Here is a 12,344-nt window from a genome sequence, read left to right on the forward strand (position 1 = left end):
GAGCAGAGTGATGACTAGGTGACGGGTGACGGCAAGGTGAGGACTGCCTCCCGGACAAGGGTTCATCGTTACTGGGTGAGTGTTCCTTGGTGTGTTTGGGGGATTTGGGCGACTTATGCACCTTGGCGGACTTGGGCGTCTTGGGCGTTTTGGGCGATTTAGGTATTGGGTGAGAGGATAAAGAGCCGGCACTGCGAGTGTGAGGGGCTTGGCTGGGAGAGGCGGAGTCTCCATTGTTGGCAACCTTGTATAGAAAGACGTCATACTGAAGAGGTGAGCTGGTCTCTGAGTGGAGCTTGGCCTCTTTGGGGAGGAGCACTTCCAGGCCAATAGTGACTTCATCCTGATGTGGAAATATGGCAAGCAGAGAAGGATGGAAGAATGTAGGAACAGTCACACAGGCCAAAATGAATAAATATAAAATATACAAAAAAATACAGGCATGGATTAATTCTGAGAAAATAAACCCCATGACACAGGCACATTATCTTAAATCTGCAACAACTGATTTCTTAGACACTTGCGGGTAGGGAAAACAAGCTGTGAACACAACACTCGCCTTTTAAGTTAAAAAAGAGAATACTTGCCTTTTTACACATCCAGTAAATGGAGCCACAGTAGCATTCAGTCATGTTTGTGGCCTTTGAGTGAATGTAAGTCCAACACTCACTTGCCAATTAGCTCAGTTTTTCGGTCTTCACTAAATGTCACAATTTCCTCAATGTTTTCCTAGCAACAACACTGGGGTTCTAAGTAAAATGCCAGCTTGAAATATTAATGCTCTGAGAGGGAGAATTACAAAAAAAGGGTTATATTTCAAGCTCCTCTTGTAGCTTCCAGTCATTTTGGAGAGCTGTCCGTGGTGCTGAATGGGCACACGGTAACTATTGTTTTTGTGGTGTAATCTGTGAGCAGCCTACTGTAGCACAAAAGCGGGGTCAGCGGTGCAGTCAGTAATTATTAGCAGGGGAGCAGTTTGGGCAGTAGTTAGCTTCACCATGAGCATGCAGAGAAAGAGAGAGAGAGAAGGAAAGTAGAGCTCATAGCAACACACAGGGACAAGCTGGATAAAATTAAAAAGATTTATTCCAACAACTGTGAACTATAATCCTCCATACCCAAAAAAGTACAAAAGAACCTCAAGTACATTAAAGTATTATAAATCACATTGAAAACCAAGACACCGCGTGTGTATTATATGTATATAGGTTAAAATATCAACTCCAAGCAATTATTTTGACCTCATGTAATCTAGACGAATCCACTTATTAACAATGTCAAACATGAATATTTCGCGAATACAGATTCACTTCATTTCCACTTACTTTTTTTGCAAATATTACGTTTTCAGACACTTTCGTCAATAACAACAATGCATGCGGGCAGAGAGAGACAGTAAGGCGGGGCAGGCAGAGGGGAGGGGGGTAAACAGGAGAGGAGACAATGAAGGAGCGAGAGTTCATTGGCCAAAGACCAAGGCAGGGGCATCAGTAGAGAGGAAAGTAAGTCATTAGTTGGTCCAAGCCAGAGATTTTAGTCCAGTTTAAGAGGCGATAGAGGAAAGAAAGGAGGCTCCACTATCTGATCAGCATCGGAATGGCAGCCTTGTAAACGGGACTATTGTGCTTCTCAAGTTGTATCCTTGAATTCATGTTGTGCTTACTTTTGAAATTAGGCCTGATTGGACTGTTAAAATTACACAGTATGCACTTTGCAACAATACATAACACTTTGCTGTAGTTTGTGTGCTCGTTAAATATTTTGGTCGGATTCTCCAGCAGCACACTTTGACATATGGGGATATTATACCAGGTTGTTCTGGGGCGAGTTTACCTCGGCATTTTCCTCGGTGTGGTTAGGGGTGTGGCCCTGGTCTTGGACGACAGAGGTTGGACGGTTGTTCTCGTGTTTGGGGGAATGAGAGTTGAGGATATTCATTGACCCTTCTTCCTTGGCTTGTGGGCACTTTGCTGGGTCTTCCTGCTTCTGAGGATCATCCTGTGGGGAGAGTTTAATACTTTTTATGCATGCCTCGCACTTACATGTACAAACACATCTTGGACATCGGGAAGTAGATGTTCTGCATCAGCTCCTTGTGTTTGTATGTTTTGGTGTGTGTGCACCTGTGGGAGTCTGTGCGGAGCCCGAAATGCTTTTCTGCTTGTGTCTCCTGAAGACTCAGCTTTCCCACCATGATTCATTTTTGTATAATCTCTTGTATTTAAAATGTGTATTACAAATCATTTGAATGGATGGAGTAACATTTCTTGACATAATTTAACAGGAAACCATAGTTGTAGTTCTAACAAGACATGCACAAAATAGAATAATTGCATGAACTTTTGTGGTGCATTACACCATCTAGCCCAAAAGTGAAGATAAGAAGCTGGCTACATCATGTGTATTGAAGGAAGCACATAATAATAGTATAACTATATCCTAAGTGCATTTGTCATGCTGGGTATTCTGAGCACTTTTGACTACTCAAAACAATTGAATGAACTACAGATTAGAATGTGTAATTCAGCAATATCCAAAGCAAGAAATCTCCCAGAAAGCTCGCTCTTATTTATGCTAGAGATGATCATTCTTGAGCTGATACGGGCTACTGCATGGGCTGATTATGCATCTGTACGCTTAGACCTTTATTTAATTAACCAATCATTCATCAGCATATAAAAAACATACGAATCGGACCTCTGACATTTTAAAAACTGGCATTGCAGACCAAGTGTTTGCAGGCGCTTTTTAACTTCTAGACCTGACATTTAGAGCATCCAGAGGTCACATCCAGAGGTCACAGACACACATATATAACCTATATATATAACATATATAACCACTGCACTGAAATGCCAGTGGAGCTCAGAGAGCAGTGATTTATTAAAACAGCAAGTCACAATTTGTTCACTTCATTTAGCCCAGCCAGGTAGATATGGGTAATGGACTGCAAATTAATATATGCTTTTTAAAATCCATCTGTCTGTGCTTGTGTTTGCATGCAATAATCATTTGAAGAGCGATGTTTGTCTATTACTACCAAACTATTGTGTACGTCTGCATGTGTCAGCTTGTAAATTACCGAGCCATCGATTGATTGGCATGTCACAGACATCTGAAGGTCATATAGGCACAGCAGGCAGTAAGTAGGGCACCATTGATCGGTCACACTACTAAACGCCCTTTCACACCAGAGACAACATGTTCAAAAAGCTTACAATTCTGGGAGCAAAATGGCTTTGTTCTGTATTATGTGCTGTTTGTGGTTAATCTCAGTTCATGCCTCTGTTAACAAGATTTGTCATTGTTTATCGAGATTGAAAATGTAAGCATGTAACTCCATATATTGTGTTGGCTTAGTAACCCAGTAAGCGGTTGTTGTGATTGAATACCTCAGCAGGGGCACAAAACCCCACAAACAGACAATCACAGATAGAAATCAGTGCATCAATGCGTACATATTCATAGACACACACACATGCTGCTATGGAAATCACTTTATAGAAGCACTACATGCACAACCTTTGTCAGAGGAAAAGGGGAAACCTGCAACACAGGGACCCTAAAATGGCTGTCTGAACTTAATTGTACAAGAGGGAAGCCAGCAGTTAAAACAAAATGGAGGCCAAGCTTTCTCATTCAGTTTCTCAGGAAACTGTAAAGACAAGAGAGGCAGCAAATGTGGGAACTAGCTATTTAATCACACAACTTCACAACTATTTGTAGAACTTCTTGCGAGGAAGTGATTCATCATTTCTACCTACAGTGTAGCCGGAATGCAGCTGATACGAGATCAGATGCAGAAAGAGTTTGTGGAAGTGAGGTTTGTAGTTAATTGAGAGCCGAATCTGGCATCTAGCAGTTGGACAGTGGGTTCAAAGCAAAGCCAGGAAGGGGAAATTGCTGTAACACAATGTGAACGTGTCCGCTGTGCTTACCTGGAAGTGATTATAAGAGTTTCTGGGTTTATATTCCCAGTTATAGCTGGCTGTGGACGGCCTCTGATGGGGATAGCATTAAACAAACACATACTATACAATTGAAATTGGAGGTGGAAATCCCATTTAACAGGGCACTTTACACAGATGTGTGCATAACACTACGAGCTTAAGTCAGTTGGTGTGACTACTGTGGGTAGGAACAGATAGATGGCCATGCATAGAGACAGAAAGGCAGTCCCAGACAAATACAAAACAATCTTATCACTATGTAAGCTGGCAGAGAGAAAACACAGGAGTGGGTGTCAAGAGCAAAAAGGAAAACAGATGAAGAATACAACAGACAGACAAAGAGAACATAAATTGTAGATGCAGACGATGGGACTGAACAGACAAAGATGATGAACAAAGGCATTGACTGGAAGGCGAAAAAAAGCAGAATAAACATGAGGAGAGTTGGGGCGTACCTGACAGATAATGTTGTCATAGTACGCCAGGTTGTGAGTGTGAGCTTGGGGAGCGATCGGTGGGGTGTCACACAGTTTCCTTACGTTTGGCTGCGAGCCGTCGGCTGTTGTGGAAACGGAGAGGCCGTCTGTCTGTGGCTCGCTGTTCTGTGGGCGGTACTTACTGCAGGAAGGCAAAGATAGAGATGTGTGTCAGACATATTTGTGGTTCATATTTTCCTACGTTGCTCTGCACAGTGTGAAACTGGGGTCGTCCTCTGAAAGACAACCGTCATTCACAAAGACATATCATCTCATTCTAAGAACTTAAATAATTCAGTGGCTACTCGATGTTGAGATCAAATCTAAAGACTACATTGTGGCTGTTGACTATACAATCTAATTTGATGGATTAGATGGATTTTTCTCACTGGTCACTGCTCATCGACAATTGACTTCCTCTCCATTCACACCTCTCTCCCCATCTACTGTTCCTATGCCCTCTTTATCTTTTTATTTCAACATTCTTTCTTAGGTTCTAAGGCCTTACAGGAATTAGACTGAAACAATCAGCCACCTCTCTCTCAGCCTCAGTCACAGTGGAATTCACATTACATATTTTTACATTCTCACCTCCCAGTCACACACACACACACACACACACACATACACACACACACACACACACACACACACACACACACACACACACACACACACACACACACACACCTGCGTTTGCGAAGGCGTTTGTTCTCATTCTTGAGACGGTGCAGCCTCTTGGCGAAGAACACGATGATCATGAAAAGGAGGATGAGCACCAGTGAGGCCACGCCCACCACCGCACACATCACCTGGAACTGTGTGACCGCCCAATCACAGCGCATGCCTTTGTTCCAGATGTAGTCCTGCACATTGCACCTGCAGGTAAAGTGACACAAAGGATATTGGCCTTTTTGATCAATGAAATGATCAGAAAAAACATCACTCGCTGCTTACTGTCTAAAAAAAGGCAAAAGCCAAGAGTTTTAAACCCACTGCATACCGTATTTACCATATGTATAGCTGCAGCATGCAAGCCTGAGTAAAGAGTGTAAAATGGTACTCAGAGCTGATGACATAGTGTCCTGGGGTCTGTCCAGTAAAGCAGGGATTCTGCAGCCTAACCCTTAATGAGATCAAAGGATCAGCATATGTGTTTGTGTGTGTGTGCGTGTGTGTGTGTGTATTTTTCCCATATTCCCGTCTTTCTCTGTGCAAATACATGCAAGTGTTTGAACGTGTGTTTGAAGCGTGCCCACATGAGTGTGTGTGGGTAAACGTGTGTGTGCTGTTACTCAGCAGGTATTTGAGATGAGCAACAGTCTACCTTTGAGCTTACACTGAGTCTACTGGAGAGAACAGATGGTGCTATCGAGGCGAGGTGTATGTGCTCAAGTGTGTCTGTGAATGTGTGTGTATGTGCACAAGGAGTGTGTGTGTGTGTGTGTGTGTGTGTGTGTGTGTGTGTGTGTGTGCGTGTGCGTGTGTATGTGTGTGTGTCCCTCCCTGACCTTACTGTATTGTCCGTACTTTATATCTGTGCATACTGTGTGTGTCTACATCAGCTGTCACACACACACTCTTTACCCCACGCCACAAAAACTGAGCTAATCCTTTAGCGACCCTGCTGTGATCTTCACAAACCCTCATGACACATTAAGCCAACCTTCTATCTGTGTGCATGTTTTCAGTGTCTGTACGCTTGTCTGAAGTGTCCTAAATATTTTATTTTGTGTTGTAAAGGGAACATATTGAAAATCATCCCAACAAAAGAAGGGGAATGTTTTTGCACCTAACAATCCCCCCTAAACGCCCCTGCTGCCACTCGCATACTGTACAGTACATTTGTACTAGTTTTCCTATAAAAAGTCACTACCTGCTTATTAATGCTACAAAAACAACTGAAATGTCCTTAATTTATTGCTACTAAGAAGAAGAAAAACTTCATTTTTTAGTTTTTCTCACCTGCAGAAGGCTCCCATTCCTGCCACCACGGTGCACACTCCTCCATTGAAGCAGAAATTGGGTTCAACATCACACTGAGACACACAAACCCCAGGTCCAGAGCGCACAAAGCCCAGTCTGCAGCCGTCGGCCCCCATGGCGCCACCGAAGCCTAACCCATCACCTTTGTCTGTCCCGGGCATTGGATTAGCTGGTGAGGATGGCCTCACATCCATGTTAGGCCTCACGCTGTCAGGAACAGCAGGAGAACCAGCCAGGAGTGGATTCTCGTCCTCCATTTCAGGTGGGGGTGAAGGCGTGGGCTCAGGTTCTGGAGTCGTGTCAAGCGCCGAGAGGTCGTCATCAGGGGCCAGGTAGTCGTAAAAGTCAGAAAGTGTCCATGCAGTTGGGTCTCCCCCTTTTTGCTTCTGGGCTTTGGGGGCTTTGGGGGGTTTGGGGGCTTTGGCCCAATCCAGAGCAACATCAGAGGGCAGGATATCCGGCGCAGGGCTGTGAAACTCCACGGTGATGACATCATCGGACATGGGGTTTCCGGGCTGATCTGGACCCGCCCCTCCAGCGGTGAACTCGTCCCCCACAGGTGAGTCCTCTTCTTCAACGTCTAGGTGGGCGCGTTTGTGAGACTGATGATGTTTGGTTGAGCTGAGTGGGAGTTTCGCCCCGAGCCCTGCTCCAATCAGGTGGTCCCTCTCAGCCGAGTCATCACTGAGCACCATCCTGGTGTTCAGGGCCTCCTTGTTGAAAGATGATTGGTTGTGGTGGTGATGATGATGCCTGGCCAGTGAATGCCTCCCTGTCAGTCAGACACAAAAAAGGCATTAAAGAAGCAATCCAGTAATTCAATGTTGCACTTTTATAAAGTTGAGGGATTCACAAGAGTCAGATTTAACAAAACATTGTCGTAACCAGAGGCTGAGATATCAACCATGGGTCAAGCTGCAAAAAGACTTGATGCCACGCTTCTCATAATTCATCTCAATTGCGTCATTTCTATCAGACCCGATTTACCTGGTTTACACCCATCTCTTTAAAGTAAAGCTGTGAAATGTGTAATATACGTTATGTCGCTTTTTTGCCAAGAGTTAGATGAGAACATTGATACAACAATGAAAGTGATATTACACTTCTCATTTAACTCACAAAAGGACAGTTAATTTCCCAAGATGTCGAGCCAGTCTACAGGATTTTCAGTAGTACGCCACATGACAGATAAACTGACTTTGATGTGTAAAAAAGTGATTGACTCCCATTTAACATAATCGTATTGTAATACTGCATCAATGTTAGAGCACTGTGGGATTGTCAGTTATTCTTTGTCATACAATTGAAATGTGGATGACAACATTATAGACAAAGGCATATATGCACACACACACACACACACACACACACACACACACACACACACACACACACACACACACACACACGTATCTATAAATATATTTATAGACTGTTCTTTTTTTAATTGGAGATAATCCCAAGGTACTGCCTGTGTTTTGTTTGATAAAGATTGTGGCCCAAGGATGAGGCATTCATAATTTAAATGGATCCCTACAGTTATACTAGAGATGCATTGTGGCTGTATCAGGCTAGTTTTAAAAGAGAATACTATTAAATCACAAAATCCTTCACCGTAAATTCAGCTGGATTTGACAACACAATACAATAACAAATATGCAAAATGCACAAGATGTGTTTTCATCAGAGATCTGATTTATTGAAAAACAACCTGCTGTGGTTTAAGAGCTAAGTGATTAATTGTCAAGGAAATCAGAACATGAACTAAAGACTGGCGTGTAATCAGACTGCAGTGATGTAGGATTAGGCACAATGAGGGACTGACTAATGTGCTCTGGTGGTGACCGAGACTGGGTAAGGATTAGATTAGGATTTACAGCAATAGGTTAGAGGTTGATTGGTCAGACACTCCTCTGTACTTCGCATTCTTATGTGAAAGATGCACACACAAAGAGGAAGAGACAGAAAAAGAAAAAGACAGAGGGCAGAGAGGTCTTAAAACCCATACAGCAGGCCACCGATGGGCCAATAATTACAAACTCATTCTGTGCTACCACGTTGTTCAAACCCACAGAACTCTTTGAAATTACAATAATGACATAAACAAAGGAAATGTGTTAAAAAAATTGGAAAGACGTAAAAGCATGGAATCTTGGGTTTGTGTTTTCAACTTAGCGTGAACATCATTTGACTCCAATCAAGAGATACTGTCAGGCATAGGGTATAAATGGATTTTGAAGGAGTAATTGTTGTGTTTCTACTGCTAAATGTGAAGAAACCACCAGCAGCCAGTTGGCTCAGCTGAGCACAAAGCCTGGAAACTGGAAGAAACTGCTGTCAAAAAGTAATAAAACCCAACCCCTCTTAAGGTCATTTCTGAATTGCACTTGAGGTTCTGGTAGTGGATTTTGTTACGTTTGGACAAAGCTGATTCCCTGCCTTTTTTAACAGAAAAGGGGACAAGAACGAAAGAAAGAAGTTCCCTGCAGCCACTGCTTCACACTTTTCCACTATAGCCTGCTACATCTCTGCACAAACAGCCAAACCGTAGAAAATACTTGGCTGGACGACTTCTCTCCCACTGCCACCCTGAAATCACTGTGACCAATGAGATCACTGCTTTCAGTGTCTGGCACTCCTTTCAGGGCTAATACTAAAACCATCTGAACGTGCCTCGAGTCACGAAGACTAGTGGTGGCTGAGGAACCATGAGATTCACCTCTCTCACACACACACACACACACACACACACACACACACACACACACACACACACACACACACACATACACATACAGACTGCAGTTGCCATGGTGAGATGTAAAGAGGTGCCATGTTGAAAGGAAGAGTGGAGAGAGGGAGTTGCAGTGGAAACAGAGAATCCAGTGTTCATGCTCTCTCTCTCTCTCTCTTGTTTTTCAATCAATCAGCCAGCCAGGCACTAAGTGTTATATGCCAACTCCATCTCTGGGAAAACCGAGGTGGAATGAACTTGAATGCTTGACAGTTTGTGAGCGAGATAGACATGCTCCACCAGTTAAAACTGATTACAGCTGATTCAAATTTCATTTAAAGGTTCAATCGGCCAATTTGTTCCCTGTTGAGACTTAGATGCCCTGTTCTGTTAGCAGCCGGTGGTCCTTGAGCGATTACAAGAGCAAAAGGGAACATGAAGAGATTACAAGGGCAAGACGAGCATATTGAACGCACACTCCCCTTTCTAAGCAATTTCCGTCTTCGAAATCGTGTGATTTGTGCACAGCTCTTCACCTCTGGCATCACGCTGAGCATGTCGCCGAGGTGACACGATATACCTGCAGTCCCTGTGATTGGCTGGAGTGCAGATTCCCATCAGCCTTTTCACCCAACCAGACACAATTATGGATAATTCCTTGCTGTTGTTGGATGGAGACACAATTGATCCTACTTTGTGACAATGCCACATCCACACACTGTTGGTACAACCACCATTCATTCAGCAGTTGGATTAAGACCCCATTTATTACAGAAGGCACAACTACAACATGTCATTTAAATTCATCAACCTGCAACATCCGCCCATTATATCCAAGCCTATATTATTCTTCCTCACCTTCTCTACATGTGTGTGAGTGCATGTAAATACAAAAGAGTCTGGGAGATGCTGATGATTTGATCTATTGTGACTTATCGTGAGCTTTCTGGGGCTGCAGGGCAGATGGACCTCACAGTATGCACCCACTCAGAGTACCGTTGTCTGGATGTTATCCATATTACGTGGCTATCGAGGACAATCTGTTTCTGTATGTTTTTGTGGATAGACTCATTGGTTTTACATAGAGCTAAAATGATTAGTTGATTCATTAATTCCCTGATTAAGAGCTGATTAATCTGCAACCATTTAACAAATGTGCTGCTTTTCTTCATCCCCCTTGGGCTTTTAGAATTATAATAGGCATTTCCTCATATTTTATAAGCAAAACCATAAATTGAAAAATCTATAAAATAAATGGCAACTTGAATTAAGTCTTTATAGGAATTTAAGGCTATATATTTCATTGTCTGTGTTTCATTGTCTGTGTTTTTTTCTTTCTATTTGCTTGGTATATTCTGTTTAAGGGTCATGGAGAGAAAAAAACCATCTTCTTCTGACACTTCACTCCATATTCAAACCAGATGGCCAGAAAAGTGAATAATTTTAATGAAACACATCTGTCGACATATGAAACACATGGTATCTGGTTTAAAGCATGGCAGACAGGACGATGACGAATTTGTATCGGTCAATATGTCACAGTGTTTACGCCTGGTTGCACATTGAGAACGCGAGATGCGGCGAGAGGAGTGTGTTTGTGTGTGTGTGTGTGTGTGTGTGTGTGTGTGTGTGTGTGTGTGTGTGCGTGTGTGTGTGTGTGTGTGTGTGTGTGTGTGTGTGTGTGTGTGTGTGTGTGAACCCCGGCGACCCTGCGCGTGCACGAGCCACCCTGTTGCTGGGCAGCGGCAGTAGAGCTATCCTTTTTTCATTTCCCAGAATTGCCACTATACTTTTCCACTATCATTTCGCGCGCGTATACTATATGTGCCAGACTGATTGTTTCAGATTTTCGTTTCCACACTGCCTGCCTCCGTCGCTCAAGGGATGGTCAGTAAATGAGAAGGCGAGTAGAGGGGTGTAACGGTCGCGGTTGTCTCGAGCTTCCCCTGAATGTCTGGAGGAATTCAATCCTTTCAGCGCCGTGAATAGGCCTCCTGTAGCCGGGCTGCGGTGCACCTAATCCCGCCTTTGTCTGGGCACGCACCGCCGCTGCGAGTCGCAGCTGCAGTGGGCTACTGAACTGTCTCTCTCTCTCTCTCTCTCTCTCTCTCTCTCTCTCTCTCTCTCTCTCTCTCTCTCTCTCTCTCTCTCTCTCTCTCTCTCTCTGATCATCCACAGTTCTGTCGTTCTTCTTTATACAGATGTTCCTTTCTAGATTGTAGCCTAACATACAACAAGCCAGTTACCGTTGTATCTAATAGTTAGTCCACAGGAGGGTGAGGTTTTCTTTTCTCCATCACACTCTGAATGGGCATCAGATTGAATGGATCATGGCCACAGCCTGTGGTTCAAGTGTCATTAACTATCAATACACCAGCTCTCCATGACAGGAAATTGGGCAGAAAATATCAAATCATACAATTGGATGTGTCAGCACATCTAGGAATTAGTTGACAGTCTTTTGCATGCAATTGTAATGCAGCAAAATGAACCAAGTGACATTATGAATAACACAATTGATTAGCAATGCATTTTAAATAAGCTGTCAGTGTACATAAATCACATCATTTAAAATCAGCCCATCAGTACCCAGCGTGTTACTACCAATAGGCTCAAAGACTGCAGGGATGACAATAAAAAAAGATGATTGAATAGCGAGTCCATAACCATCAATGCACATATTTTAAATGGATATGCATTCCCATCCCGCATACATGCACAGTTGTCATTTTTCATATCATATGCCAATGCAAGTGTGATTTTAATCACGCACGTGCGCGCTTGCTCGCACACACGCACGGACAGGGTGCGACTCCGGTAGTGCAGTGGACTTACCGTGAGCAGACAGGGGGATGGTGACCATTAAGATGGTCAGTAGCACCTGCCAGGTGCCCAGACGACTGTCCCCGCGCGCCATGCTGTTGCCTATTTATTTGACACACTGATGCAAACTGTGATCCCGTTCCTCGTTACACCGGTCAGATCGCTTGGCATACGATAATCCTCACAACGAATCCTCCAAAGTTCAGATCTTGCCCGTTTTCGCCATTTCGCCGGTAACCTCCCCAACGGTTGGGCTCCCTCACAGCAGCTGTGTTTGTGAGTGTATGTGTGTGTCCCTCTCTTTAAACCGTTTAACGGCTTGGGTTTGGTTCCATTGCACCGTGCGGCCGCCCTCTCCTCCACACCTTTAGCGCG

General features: G+C 43.7%; 1 protein-coding gene across 1 annotated transcript; it reads right to left on the bottom strand.

Annotated features, from left to right (window-relative positions):
• Positions 1-1,803: 1,803 nt before the first annotated feature.
• cspg5b (chondroitin sulfate proteoglycan 5b) lies at positions 1,804-12,063 on the bottom strand (the record flags this gene model as incomplete). The annotated part of the gene is made up of 5 exons (XM_079232238.1): positions 1,804-1,998; positions 4,406-4,568; positions 5,117-5,305; positions 6,392-7,184; positions 11,982-12,063. The coding sequence occupies 5 exons, from the start codon at positions 12,061-12,063 to the stop codon at positions 1,804-1,806; spliced, it is 1,422 nt and encodes a 473-aa protein (XP_079088364.1).
• Positions 12,064-12,344: the final 281 nt, after the last annotated feature.

Source organism: Taurulus bubalis (assembly GCF_910589615.1).
Source record: "Taurulus bubalis genome assembly, chromosome: 16".
Taxonomy (NCBI): Eukaryota; Metazoa; Chordata; class Actinopteri; order Perciformes; family Cottidae; genus Taurulus; species Taurulus bubalis.